Raw genomic sequence first — 11,692 nt, 5'->3', positions numbered from 1 at the left:
CGACCCTTAATCTATGAATCTATGAATCTATGAATCCTCTGGATGCTGAACTGTTTTTCCATTGCATCTACATTTCTTTTTGAGAAGTTCCCTAATGTGTCTGTTGAGCCAGGTGGGCCTCTGGGCCCCTTTCCCTCTTTTTGACTGCATGGGGATGGCCTCTTTTTGAGCAGTGAGAATAATCTCTTTAAGGAAGCGCCATCCTTCATGAGGTCCCAGGTCATCCAACTGCTGGTTGCAAAGGGCCTTACCAACTAGACTCCTGAGCTTACCAAAGTCTGCCCATCTGAAGTCTAGGACTTCTGTTCTGCTGGTAGAATTCCCAGCCTTTTGGTGGATGTTGAATCTAATCAAATCATGATCACTGTCACCCAGAGCACCTCCGATCTTCAGGTCACCTACCACATCTTCCCCTTAGGTCAGTACCAAGTCCAGAGTGGCTTTACTCCTAGTCCACCCCTCCACAGCCTGCCAAGCTGCCAAGAAGTTGGTTGACCTGCTACAGCTGGCTGAATGGTCTGAATGTAAGGCATGATATTTATATGTTATCTTCTTCAGGTGTGTTTTTGGTACATTTTATCTTCCTTAGCCAGGTGGAAACAGGCTGACATGAGCTAAGCATCTGCAAATTGTATCTCACAAGAATACCTGAATACCAAAATGTCTGAATACATACCCATGTATCTTTGGACTTGTCACCAGCAGTGGCACCTTTTGGAATGACTTAGAAGCTAACAGTGCATGGTGACTATGTCCCCCACCTGTTTATCACTATTTGAGTGGCAGACTGTGCACATACCATTAGCAGGTAAGTCTGTATTTTCAGAATTGAAAACTGTAAAAGAGAGATCCAAGATGAAGTGAAATTTCTCCTTTTGGGATAATTTGTCCCTTTTTAAAAATGTTTATGGAAATATTATCCTAATTCATTATAATGTTTTTCTGTACCATGTTATTTAAATACATCTATCTAAAAAGGCCCAAATGACTTTGCTTTAGACAGAACTGCACTAATGAGTACTAGAAAATTTGTTTCTACAGAAAGTGTTAATTATTAAAATTGATTGGTATCACTTTTTTCTACTAGATACAGAAAATCAACATATATGTAAAAGTATATGCAACCTGCATACATGCACTCCTTACATAAGCAAGTCAGGTCTTCATCCAAATTATCTGAAGAACAGAGATCAGGAAGGAATGACCCATGCTACAAGAAGGACAGTCAAGGCAAGGACTCAAGAGAAGGGTCCTGCCTCACTCCCCTTTTACGCCCAAAAAACAATTGCAAGTGACTCCTATGAAGCAAATCTATAGTAAATTGATTTTGGGGCACCAAACTCCAAGCACCATACATTTCCGTCTATATGTACCAACACTCAGGGGAGAGTAATACTGTATTTTCATGTATGCTAAACACCTCCAGGTAAGATGCACATTATATTTTGGGAAGGTAGAATTAAGGGGAAAAAAAAGCATTTTACCAGTTGTGCTGAATTCTGGCTACGTGAAATAAGGACAGTCTACTTGTCAGCATCATTTGCCCTCACCTTCCTGCACAGCCAAAAGTTGCTGCCAACTTAGCAGTGGCTGCAACAGGGTTAAACCTCTAGCTCTGGCCTAAGCAAGAAACTCCATTCCTCCCCTTCTTCCATGAAACCAGTAGGGAGCCAGCCCTTGGCAGTGTGCCAGGGCACTGTTGGTTCCTGCCACTTTAAGACCTGAGCCAAGCAGCCAACAGGCACTTGATTGCAATGGCCATTTTAGATCTTTGGCTGCCTATATAAACAGAGCATTTTGCTGCTGGCAGGCCAGGCAGCAACATCACCTGGCTGCAAGGCTGCTTGGAACATCCTGGAGGTAAGGGAGGAGCTGTAGGGGATGGCTAAGAGGTTCCTGGTCCTCGGCATGACCTAAAACTGCACCCTGCTGGGAATGGGTGGCCTGGTGGGGCTCTCAGTGGAGCAGAAGCCCCCAGAAAATACCAGGCTAGTTACCACCCTGGGGAAAGGCAGGTTGGGGTGCCTTAATAACCTCAGCTCCCACAACTGGGTAGCTTACCCCATAGAAGGGTCAGCAGGTAGACCCAGGAGTGAGAGTGGGGTTACAGACTCAGAAAGCTATCTTGAAATCCCTCGACTGGTCAATGCTGGGGCCAGGGCCATGACGAGAAGCATAAAAGGGCCGGGGGCCCACTGCAAGGGACACCCAGAGCTGAGGGCCTGGGATTCTGACTGGCCTGAAGGTGAAGCCAGGGCCAGTGTAGCCAAAGGTCCCAGGAGGACCACACCCGTAAGGGGGAACAGCTCAGAGAGCTAGGTAGCCTAGAACGAAGGCAGAGTAGGCCGCCTGAATGGAGGGATCCAGGTGGGGACCAGAATGGAGGATTCTGGTTCCCAGAGTGGGGCTGGTGATGTTAACAACTAATGGATGCAAGGCTTGGGCTGCAGTGTAGGGGAGGAACAGAGCCACAGATATCACCCCCTGGCATCAGGACAAGAAATGGGCAGCCTCCCGCCTATCTAAGATCATTAATTAGATAACAACAAGGTATGGCAGGAGAGAAGGCGTGCAGTTGGCCCAGAACAGGTAGGCAGGGCCATTGGTAGACAGGCCCCAAGAAGGCCCCTCCATTACAGTCAGCCATTCCAGCATCCCATGCCTCCATTCTGTCTCAGAAATTAACTTCCTCACTTAAAACACACAGCCCAACCTTGCATAGTTAATTTTGGGGGGAAAAGGTATGAGTGGTGTGAGTAAATATCACGCTCACTTGAATCTAAGATGAGGTCCCTTCCTTCCAATCAGCATGGAGGGAAAAAAGCCCCTCAGCTTAGGTTTGCATACAAAGTTGGGGAGTAGCTGCAGCTGTGACTCTGACCCTGAGTCCAATTTGGGGTCAGTCACAGCAGCCACCTGCCCACCACTGCCATGACCGCGCCCTCCTCCACCTTACTGTCAGGTTCAGCTCAGCTCTAGCCTGGGTTGTGTTCCCTCCTAAGCATGGAGCTGTGCATGCCCTGATGAGGACTGAGTTTCCACTGCTTTCCCTGCTGTAGCAGTGGAGGCAGGGGATGGGGAGGGAGGAGGAGGATTTTAAAACAACCCTATGATACTTAAGATTCAACTGCTTTCCCAGAGCCTGGATCCAAGATGTCACAGAGGTATTGCTGAAATTCATCTGGCCCTCTGACTACTAGGGCTGTGCGAAGCTTCTGGTGCTGGTTTGATTTGGGAGGAGATTTGGCCCGATTCAGTGCTCAGTGCCAAATGCTCAATGCCTCTTTCACTTCTTCACAGGCAAGATCAACTCTCAGACTACTGCACCTGGCAGCATAGTTTGGGGAGGAGGTGAGAAGCCAGCAATGGTGAAAGAACACATCAGGGACTGTTTAGAAAAGCTGGACATGTACAAGTCCATGGGGCCAAATACAATGCACCTGAGTGTGCTGAGAAAGTTGGCCAATGTAACTGCAGAGTCACTAGCCATTATTTTTTAAAACTTGTGGAGGCCAGGAGAAGTCCCAGAAAAGGGCAAATCTAGTGCCAATCTTTAAGAAAGAGGATCAAAGGATCTACAGACTTGTCCACCCCACCTCCGTCCCTGGAAAAATCATGGAGCAGGTCCTCAAGGAATCAATTTCTGTGCACTTGATGCAGAAGACACGTGTTTCTAAAACTCCTGGGTCTGGGTAACTGACTACAATGCATAGCTCCTGGTCTCTTAAGAATTCTCCAAGATGCAAATCCCATGTCTGACACATTTTTTGGCCAGCAGAAACCCATAGAGTAGAGTTCCTTGACCTTACCTCAGAGCTAATGACCCAGTTCTTGTCCACCACTTGCTTTGACATTCTCCAAGAATCTGCATGGCTACAAGTGCACAAGCAGTTTAGAAGTTAGAGAACTCTAAAACCAGGAGTTAGATGTGAGGAAACAGAAAGGGAGGATTTGGAATAGGGCCAGTAAGAGAAGGCTGAAAACAGAGATGGCCACTACTCTGCTCAATGCAGGCAGACACTTGGCTTAGAGAGATGTGAAATCGCTGGAGTGGGAAGTTGGAGTCATAACTAATGTTATTATTAGTGGTCTACTTTCTGGAGATCCATGTGCTTACTGGAAAATGAACAACAACAACAACCCTGTGAAGAAACATGGGGCAAATTGATGTCTTTAGAGGAATAAAGCTGTCAAAGCTTGAAGCCCCAGAACAGTGGGGGCCAACATTTTTGGTAGGAGTGCAACAAAAGAGCCCTGCACCCTCCCCAAGTGGCACTCTGATTTTCTTCCCCTGCCTAGAAGACCTTGGCAAGGTCAGAGACAAACAGAAATGGGGAAGCAAAGGCAGCTCTTTCCCATGAGTTCCTTATAATCTACAATGGCTACATATGTCCCAAATGATGTGGAGATCTCTTGGACTCCCTTTCATGTCTGCAGTTAAATTAGTTTGGAGTCTACATATGTGGCAGTAACCTGCTAATGCCCATCTCCCCATTCACATATAATAGTTTTAAGATCAGCACAGATCCTTTAAAAAGGAAAGGGACAGTTTTCCTAGCCCTTTTTATCTAGCCCTCTTTGTTCCTCCCACAGACAAAGCAGTTGGCTGTACAGTATCTTTGTCCACCTCTTCTCTTGTCCTTAGTTGAACTAGGAGTATTAAAAAAATAGATTAAATCATTTAAATAAATGATTTCTCTGTAATTGTGCCAGTCCATGCTGAATAGAAAGATATGGGAAAGTCCATGGAATTCAGTCTATAATGTTAAATTATGACTAGAACAGTTCAAAATGCAGAGAATGAAGTAATAATACATGCAGTTTTAAGGGCGACTTGAAAATCTGTTTTGAAAAATGGTGTAAAGTGACTGCTAAGTGATGTGCTGAAAGCCCCCAGAGTTTGAAGGCACTCAGATATAGAGCCAAGCCAAATGCCAAGCTGAGCCAGAGGTTTGAATCTCAGGTGCCTGATACCTGGCATCTAAATTCATACATAGACACTCATATAACTGACTCCACTGAGCTTCCTAAAAGCTGCTTAGACATGATGCTGGTGGGCGCGACATTAAAACAGAGATAGGGAGATGTCTAAATAAGGGTTAGGGTTGAATACTTTGAGCCATTAAATCAGTGGCAAAATTCCCATTGACTTCAGTGGAGCAGGATTTATCTCAGGGGCCCTAACCTTAGGCATTCTGTAACAGGGTCTACTTCCCCATTACTTGGTTCTGGGATAGCATAAACTGGATGGCTTTTTTAAGGCAATAGGTACACCTACTTCTGAGTTTCCCCATACCATGGGCTATAATAGATGGAGACCCAAAATAGGGTTAGACAAGCCTTTGAATGCAATATGACCTGAGGAAGAAATCTCTTGTATTTGAAACCTTGTCTAACTGTACCCCAGCTATGCAGTTGGTTCAATAAAAGATATCACCCTAAGAAACCCTTTCCTCTCACATGTTTCAGACACATTTACCTGACTCTCAAATTCTTTTGCTGATGTCATTTAAGTTCTTGCACCCAGCTTGCAAAAATATTGATTGATTAAGTGACTGAAGAGGGTATTTACCTGACACATGTTCAGGACTCATCATGTCTTTGGGAAAACTCCACATCCTTATCTCAGTCAGCCTTGAAACCACCCCGTGTACGCCCTGCTGCCACACAGCTGCTAAAGGACTGACAACAGCACAAGGAACAATTTTAAAGTGCCAGGGAATTGAAATGTGAATTGTGCTGGTGCTTTACCACCAGCAGCTGGGGCTGTAGCAATGGTGTCAGAAGTTGGGGTGACATCACTGGCAAGGACTTATCCGTCCTTGCCACACCAAGTAACACAGAGTCAGCCCTAGCACTGTTGTCACTGGGCAAAAATGGAGAAAAGGCTGCAGCAGCATGAAGGGCTGATCAGTCAGTCTCTGCTGCCTGATAATCTCTTGCCCCTGGCTGGCTTGCAGGTAGCCCTGTGGGCAGAGGTGGATCAGGCAGAGACTACCTGATCAGGCAACACCACCAGCTATTGCCACAGCAGCAACAACAGATGAAATAAGCCCCTCAGTAACCCTGTCCCATCTGTTGACAAGGTCCCCTGGAGGGCCGAGGAGCGAAGAAGCTGCCCTCCATCACCACCCTGGCTGCAGTGTGTCCCTCTGTGGCAACTTTGCTATGTGCTAGACAGAGGACTGCGCACAACACAAAGCAATATTTTTTGTAGTGCTAATTCCAGAACGGATGTGATGCAGCCACTTCAGAGGAGCTCTGGGTATGCACTAGTAAGCTCCCAGTCCTAGGTTTGCTTATTGGCTTAGTGTGCAGAGTACATGTATTGTGTTACCCAAAGGCAGCATAGGAAATGCCTGTGGTGTAGTTTGACTAGGCAGGAGGGCAGTAACATTTTGTGTACATCTGTTACTGTTCCCATCCTAGGATCTCAACATTATTTAACTGAGCAGCACAGCAACCCAGAGAAGTAGGGAAGGATTGTCCTTGTTTTATTGACAAGGAAACACACCCACAGAGAGGCTGAGACCCTCATAGGCAAAAGCCTGCCCCCCAATTTGGTGCGAGGGGGAGAGCGATATCTTCATTTCTGGCGGCAGCAAAAGTTCAGACACCAGGGACCTGATTTTCAGACCTGCCGAGGGCCCAAGGCTTTGCCACTGGGAGCTGCCAGACCATCAGAGTTTTCTTGTAATACATCCCAGAGGGGTATGTGGGGAAAGGGAAAGAGGTATTTTAGGGCAGGCGTTCTCAGCCTTTTTTGTACTAAGACCCATACGGAAACATCGGTGGCCGGTCCTAACTCGGTGCCCCTCACTTCTGACCCGCTGCCCGCCAGCCCCCAGTGCGTGGGGCAGGGGGGACCCCAAGCAGCCCCTGGCAGGCTGGAGCTCTGCCAGCTTCCCGCAGCTTCCCGGGGGAAAGCCGCGGTTTCCCATGCTTTTCTCTCCTAACGGGGAATCCATTTATAAAGTTTGTCTGTGACCCTTCCCTATATGCTCGTGACCCGCGGGTTGAGAAACGCCGCTCTAGGGGAAGGGCATACTCCCTATCGCTGGCCCAGAGCTACAGACAAATCCAGTCCCGGGGGCCTGGGGGTGCCGCGAGGGAAGGCGTATGGCCGAGGCCGAGGCAAGAGGCGCTGGCTGCTCGGAGCGGGGCAGGCGGGGGCAGCTGCCTGCCGGGCTGTGCGGCTCCTGCTCGCTTCGGCCTCCGCAGCTCGGGGGGGCGGGGTAGAGGCAGTGCCAGGCGGCTGACACTCGCTCCCAGTCGCCGCCGCCCAGCAGCTGAGGCGGGGCCAGAGCGATTAAAGGGAGGGAGGGCGTGGTGGGGAGGCCACAGAGGCCCGGCGGGCGGGAGCCATGGCTGCCTTCCTGCAGCTGAGGGGCGACGTGAAGATGCCCGTCGTGGGGCTGGGCACCTGGCAGGTAATGCCGGCCCGGGCAGCTCCTCGGCCCGCGCCGCGAAGCCCGGCTGGGCTCCGGCATGGGCGGGACGAGGACGAGGCCGAGCCCGCGTGCAAGCCTGGCCGCGACGCGCTGCGTGGGGCCACCCCGGGAGCGGCTCTGCGGCGCGTCGGCCCGGTCGCCTCGACTCCCGGCTGCCGTCCAGCCCAGAGAAGTGGCAGGAGGGCTTCCCTGGCTCTGTCCTTCATCCCCAGGCGCAGAAGGGCAGCCAGCTGCTGCTCGCCTGGGGGCTGGGGCCTTACTCAACCTACACCTGCTCCTGCCTCTACGGCACTGTCCCTTGCCTCAGGGGCGTTGGTGTAGTCCCCGCCCCACATACTGACTGTGCGCACGCGGGCGCTCAGCCTCCCACCCCAGCCTCGGGTCGACTGCGAGAGCCTCGGGGATCAACCGGTGGATCGAGATGCACTGGTTGGCGACCACTGCCCTAATACCTCGGGCATAAAGGGCTTCATACTGGTGTGCTTGTGGAGGGGGAAAAGTTCTTCTCTGCAGACTATATCCATGGCACGTGTTCTCTCGTTCACCTATTTCCATCTTTGTGTTTTCTTATTCCCTTGTTTTTTCATCCAGTGCCTATGGTTGCCAGCTGTGTCCACCTGAGAAATGATACAATGTTTGTTCTCTCTCTCTCTCTAATTTGCTATATAATGCCTGGTATAATTACACTCCCAGCTGTTTTAAATAACTCCAACCCTTTTTTTAGACAAGAAAAAGATGCTTGTGTTTTTTGGAGGAGGTTGGATTAGAGGTTGCTTCCAGCCGTACTCTCCTATGATCATCAACCATTTTTCTGGCATTCTTTGAGAAGCTGTTAGTTTTCTGTTTTGCAACAGGCCCCCGGCATTTTGCAGGTAGTAAGCCCTTCAGAGTTCTTATCGTGTGATGTGACTTTATGTATTGCTACAAGAAGGACAGGGGGAGGAGGCGCAAATGCAAGCATTGGCCCCCAGGCGCCAGAGACACACAGTATATCACTGGTTAGTCAAATTAATAACTGAACGTACTGATCTACCCAGAGCTAGACCCACACTGCCAAGGCAGCACTGTGCCAATACACAGTGTCCTAGGAACTGACATTGTAAATCTGGGAGTTCAATAGTGTGGAAGAGGGCAGGAAAGAATAGAAGAGGAGGAGCCTTGGGTGTAGACAACCCATTTTCTGGAATAGTTATATCATTGGAAAGACACACGTATCAGATATTTCTGCACTGGCAAAAGCCATCATTTAGAATGCTCTTGTCAGCAAAAATCCTTCCTTGCCCTCATAACTATGCTTACAAACAAGGGTTTGCCAGGGCAGCTATCCTGGAAATAGTTTCTAGTCTACACTAGGCCAAAGTTACTACTCAGTCAGGGAACAAGTATGTCCATGTGTTTCTAAGCTGGACTCTTGGGTTTAAACTTGCAAATCCAGCCAGAGGATTTAGCCACACAAGTTAATTCTAATGGAGTTAAGGAAAATATCTGACTTAGGAGTGAAGGGGAGAAGAACTTAATTACCCTTGCTTCTGGACAGAAAAAGCCAGATTTGTAAATGGAAGATAGTCATCAGTATTTCCTAAGTGTCCAGGAATGCATACCTGGGCTGTGGGGGATGCAGTAGTCATTCTTGCAGTTGGAGCTAGCATTAGATGTTACTATCTGGCATACATTCAAATGTGCAGCCTCTCCAGTCTATTATTATCCCAGTTGATGCGGAGGAGGTGGCTGATCTGAGGCAAGTTGTTTCTCTCAGTTGTGCAACTCTGTGTGTAAAAGTATCCTAGCAGGTGAAAGTAGGAATATGAGATTGGAACATCCCCAAAGCATTGTGATATCAGGCAATCACGTAATCAACATTTGCTGAAGAGCATCTGCAAGAATAGTCTTGCCTCTTTTGAACACCACAACCTGAAAGCAGCCCATGATAGACTAGAACCTTCTGTATACCTTGTAACATACCACAGGAGAGGGAGGAGAAATTGGACAACAACCACATGTAAGCACAAGGTGGTAGTTGTTTAGTGATTTATGTATAATTCAAACCATAGTAGCTACAGATCCTTGAATCCAATACTGTTTTTTCAAATAATACATTTACCAATGCACCTAGAGCAAATCTTTCTTCCTTAGTGCTTTATCATCTCTGGATTTCTTCCTATAAAAAAATATTGTACTGGCTTACCTGGGCAGTTAGTTATGCCTCTATAAATGCAGCTACTATGATAAACTCCCAGGTGCAGAACCCCTGTGAAAATGGGGGAATCATTTGAAATACAGGCAGTCCTCGACTTGCAACGTTTTGAGTTACATTTTGAACTTACAACCTTATAAATTGACACTGTTTCAACTTTACAAGGCCAACCTTGACTTAAAATGCTTGATCCAATGCAATGCCATGCCAGCAAACAAGTTTGCGGCATTGTTCATCTCCCTGGAGAACATTTCTCCAAACTTCCTTGGACACTTCCTTTAAGAAAGCAGACAAGACTCCTGACAAGACTCCAACCAAGAGCCCTTCAAAAAGTCCAGCAAAGTCACCTTAAAGAAGTCCTTCCAAATCAATATGATTGCTATTTACAATATAAACATATTAATGTAGCTATATTACTCATCTATAATTGATCAAGTACAAAATTCTGGGGTATTTTTGGTGAAAATAGGGTATCAGGCCTTGGTTCAGGAATGAATCCCCCATTTATAACATTGTTTCTTATGAGAAAATTGGTTCTGAGTTACAACATTTTGACTTAAGACATGGTTTTCAGGAACCAATTGTGTCATGAGTCCAAGGACTGCCTGTAATCTACGGCCCCCTCTACACAAGCAGGTTAAGGAGCAATGGGCTGTAATGCACAGTTCACACAGTTGGGCCTCTTGCCATGCTATATGTGCATGGCAGGAGGTGCAATTGTGGGTTCGCACATTGCATTAGATCCATCACTTCTTATTGCTAGTGCAAGGGAAACCCAATCCTGGATTCCCCCTGCACTAGGAAGAAGCAAGCTAACCTTGCCTGGAAGCCCCCTCAGTTGAGGGGCTGCCAGCCACAGGGGCACTCCATGCACCCCTGGGGCTGAGGGATTGTGGCTACCATAATCCCCCAGCCCCAGGGTTTTTAGGATCCAGCTGAGACCCAGCATCCACAGCTGCAGGCTCTGGGTCCCTGTTCTGCTGGGACCCAGGGTCAGCAGGTGCTGGAGCTGAGAGTCTTCTCAGTTTCAGGCTAGGCAAGGTCCGCCCTTGCAGCTGGGACCCGCAACTGTAGGGAGACCCTACTACACTTGTAAATTAAAGCTCAATAGCAACCAGCTGTAAAATTAGTACACATTTTTGAGGTCTAACTTTATAACTGGTTGGAGCTTTTTATGGCATGATAGCTGCTTTGCATGTGCAGTTGGTCTCAAGCTAATTGTATAATTAGTTAATTGCACAATAATTGTAACAGGTAGGGGGGACCTATATGTCATTGATTTAGCACAGTCCCTTCTTGGGTAGTTTTTAGCCACTTGGAAATGGGGAAGAAAACTTCTAATTATGCTTGGTTTCTGGCCTTCAGGCTCCTCCAGGAAAGGTGGCAGAGGCAGTGAAGTTTGCGATTGACGTTGGATACCGCCACTTCGACTGTGCTTACTTGTACAAGAATGAGAGTGAGATTGGGGATGGGATCCAGCAAAAAATCAGGGAAGGAGCTGTGAAACGGGAAGACCTTTTTATTGTCAGTAAGGTATGCCTCTGACTGTCACTTAGATTCACTAAAGGACAGTTATATTCCATGTCACCTGTAGACTCTTCTGAATTTGCCCTCAAAAGGGCTCAGATACTCAGACATTTATACTACCATGAAGGCTGATTAAATCAATGTAACCAAGGAACTAGTAGCATAATGAAGCAGGGTGGTGAAGAAAACAGAAGTAGCTGTACTGTCAGACCAGCAGCCTGGATGGCATAAAGCACAGCCAGTGATGCTGCCATATGCAATGCTGCCTCCCAGGGCAGTCAGGCATCACTTTACATCTCTGCAAGGAGCAGAGGGATGACATAAACTGTTGCACAATTTACCTGAATCTGATTTGGAATTATCTCAGGAAAAGTTGGGGTAAAATTATGCCAGTACATTTTACACTGGTATAAGCATTGCAGACTCATGGCATACCCACAGCACATGATGTACTGAAGTTAACTGCTTGCAGTAGGCAAACCGGGGCATTTTTATCCATGCTCCAGGAGTGGAGTGGAGG

At 47.7% G+C, this 11,692-nt stretch overlaps 1 protein-coding gene across 1 annotated transcript in view; it reads left to right on the top strand.

Moving 5' to 3' along the window:
- The first annotated feature begins 7,282 nt into the window (after positions 1 to 7,282).
- Positions 7,283 to 11,692, top strand: part of LOC109296257 (aldose reductase-like) — a 19,949-nt gene continuing 15,539 nt past the window's right edge. The window contains exons 1-2 of the mRNA XM_019515582.1: positions 7,283 to 7,430; positions 11,011 to 11,178. Of these exons, the coding sequence (XP_019371127.1) occupies positions 7,365 to 7,430; positions 11,011 to 11,178 (234 nt within the window). The 5' untranslated portion in view covers positions 7,283 to 7,364. The remainder of the gene's footprint in view (positions 7,431 to 11,010; positions 11,179 to 11,692) is intronic.

The sequence above is a fragment of the Gavialis gangeticus genome, unplaced genomic scaffold (assembly GCF_001723915.1).
Source record: "Gavialis gangeticus isolate Ggan-Ray unplaced genomic scaffold, GavGan_comp1, whole genome shotgun sequence".
Classification (NCBI taxonomy): domain Eukaryota; kingdom Metazoa; phylum Chordata; order Crocodylia; family Gavialidae; genus Gavialis; species Gavialis gangeticus.
Note: the sequence above shows the minus strand (reverse complement) of the source record. Positions and strands in the feature narration are given on the sequence as shown.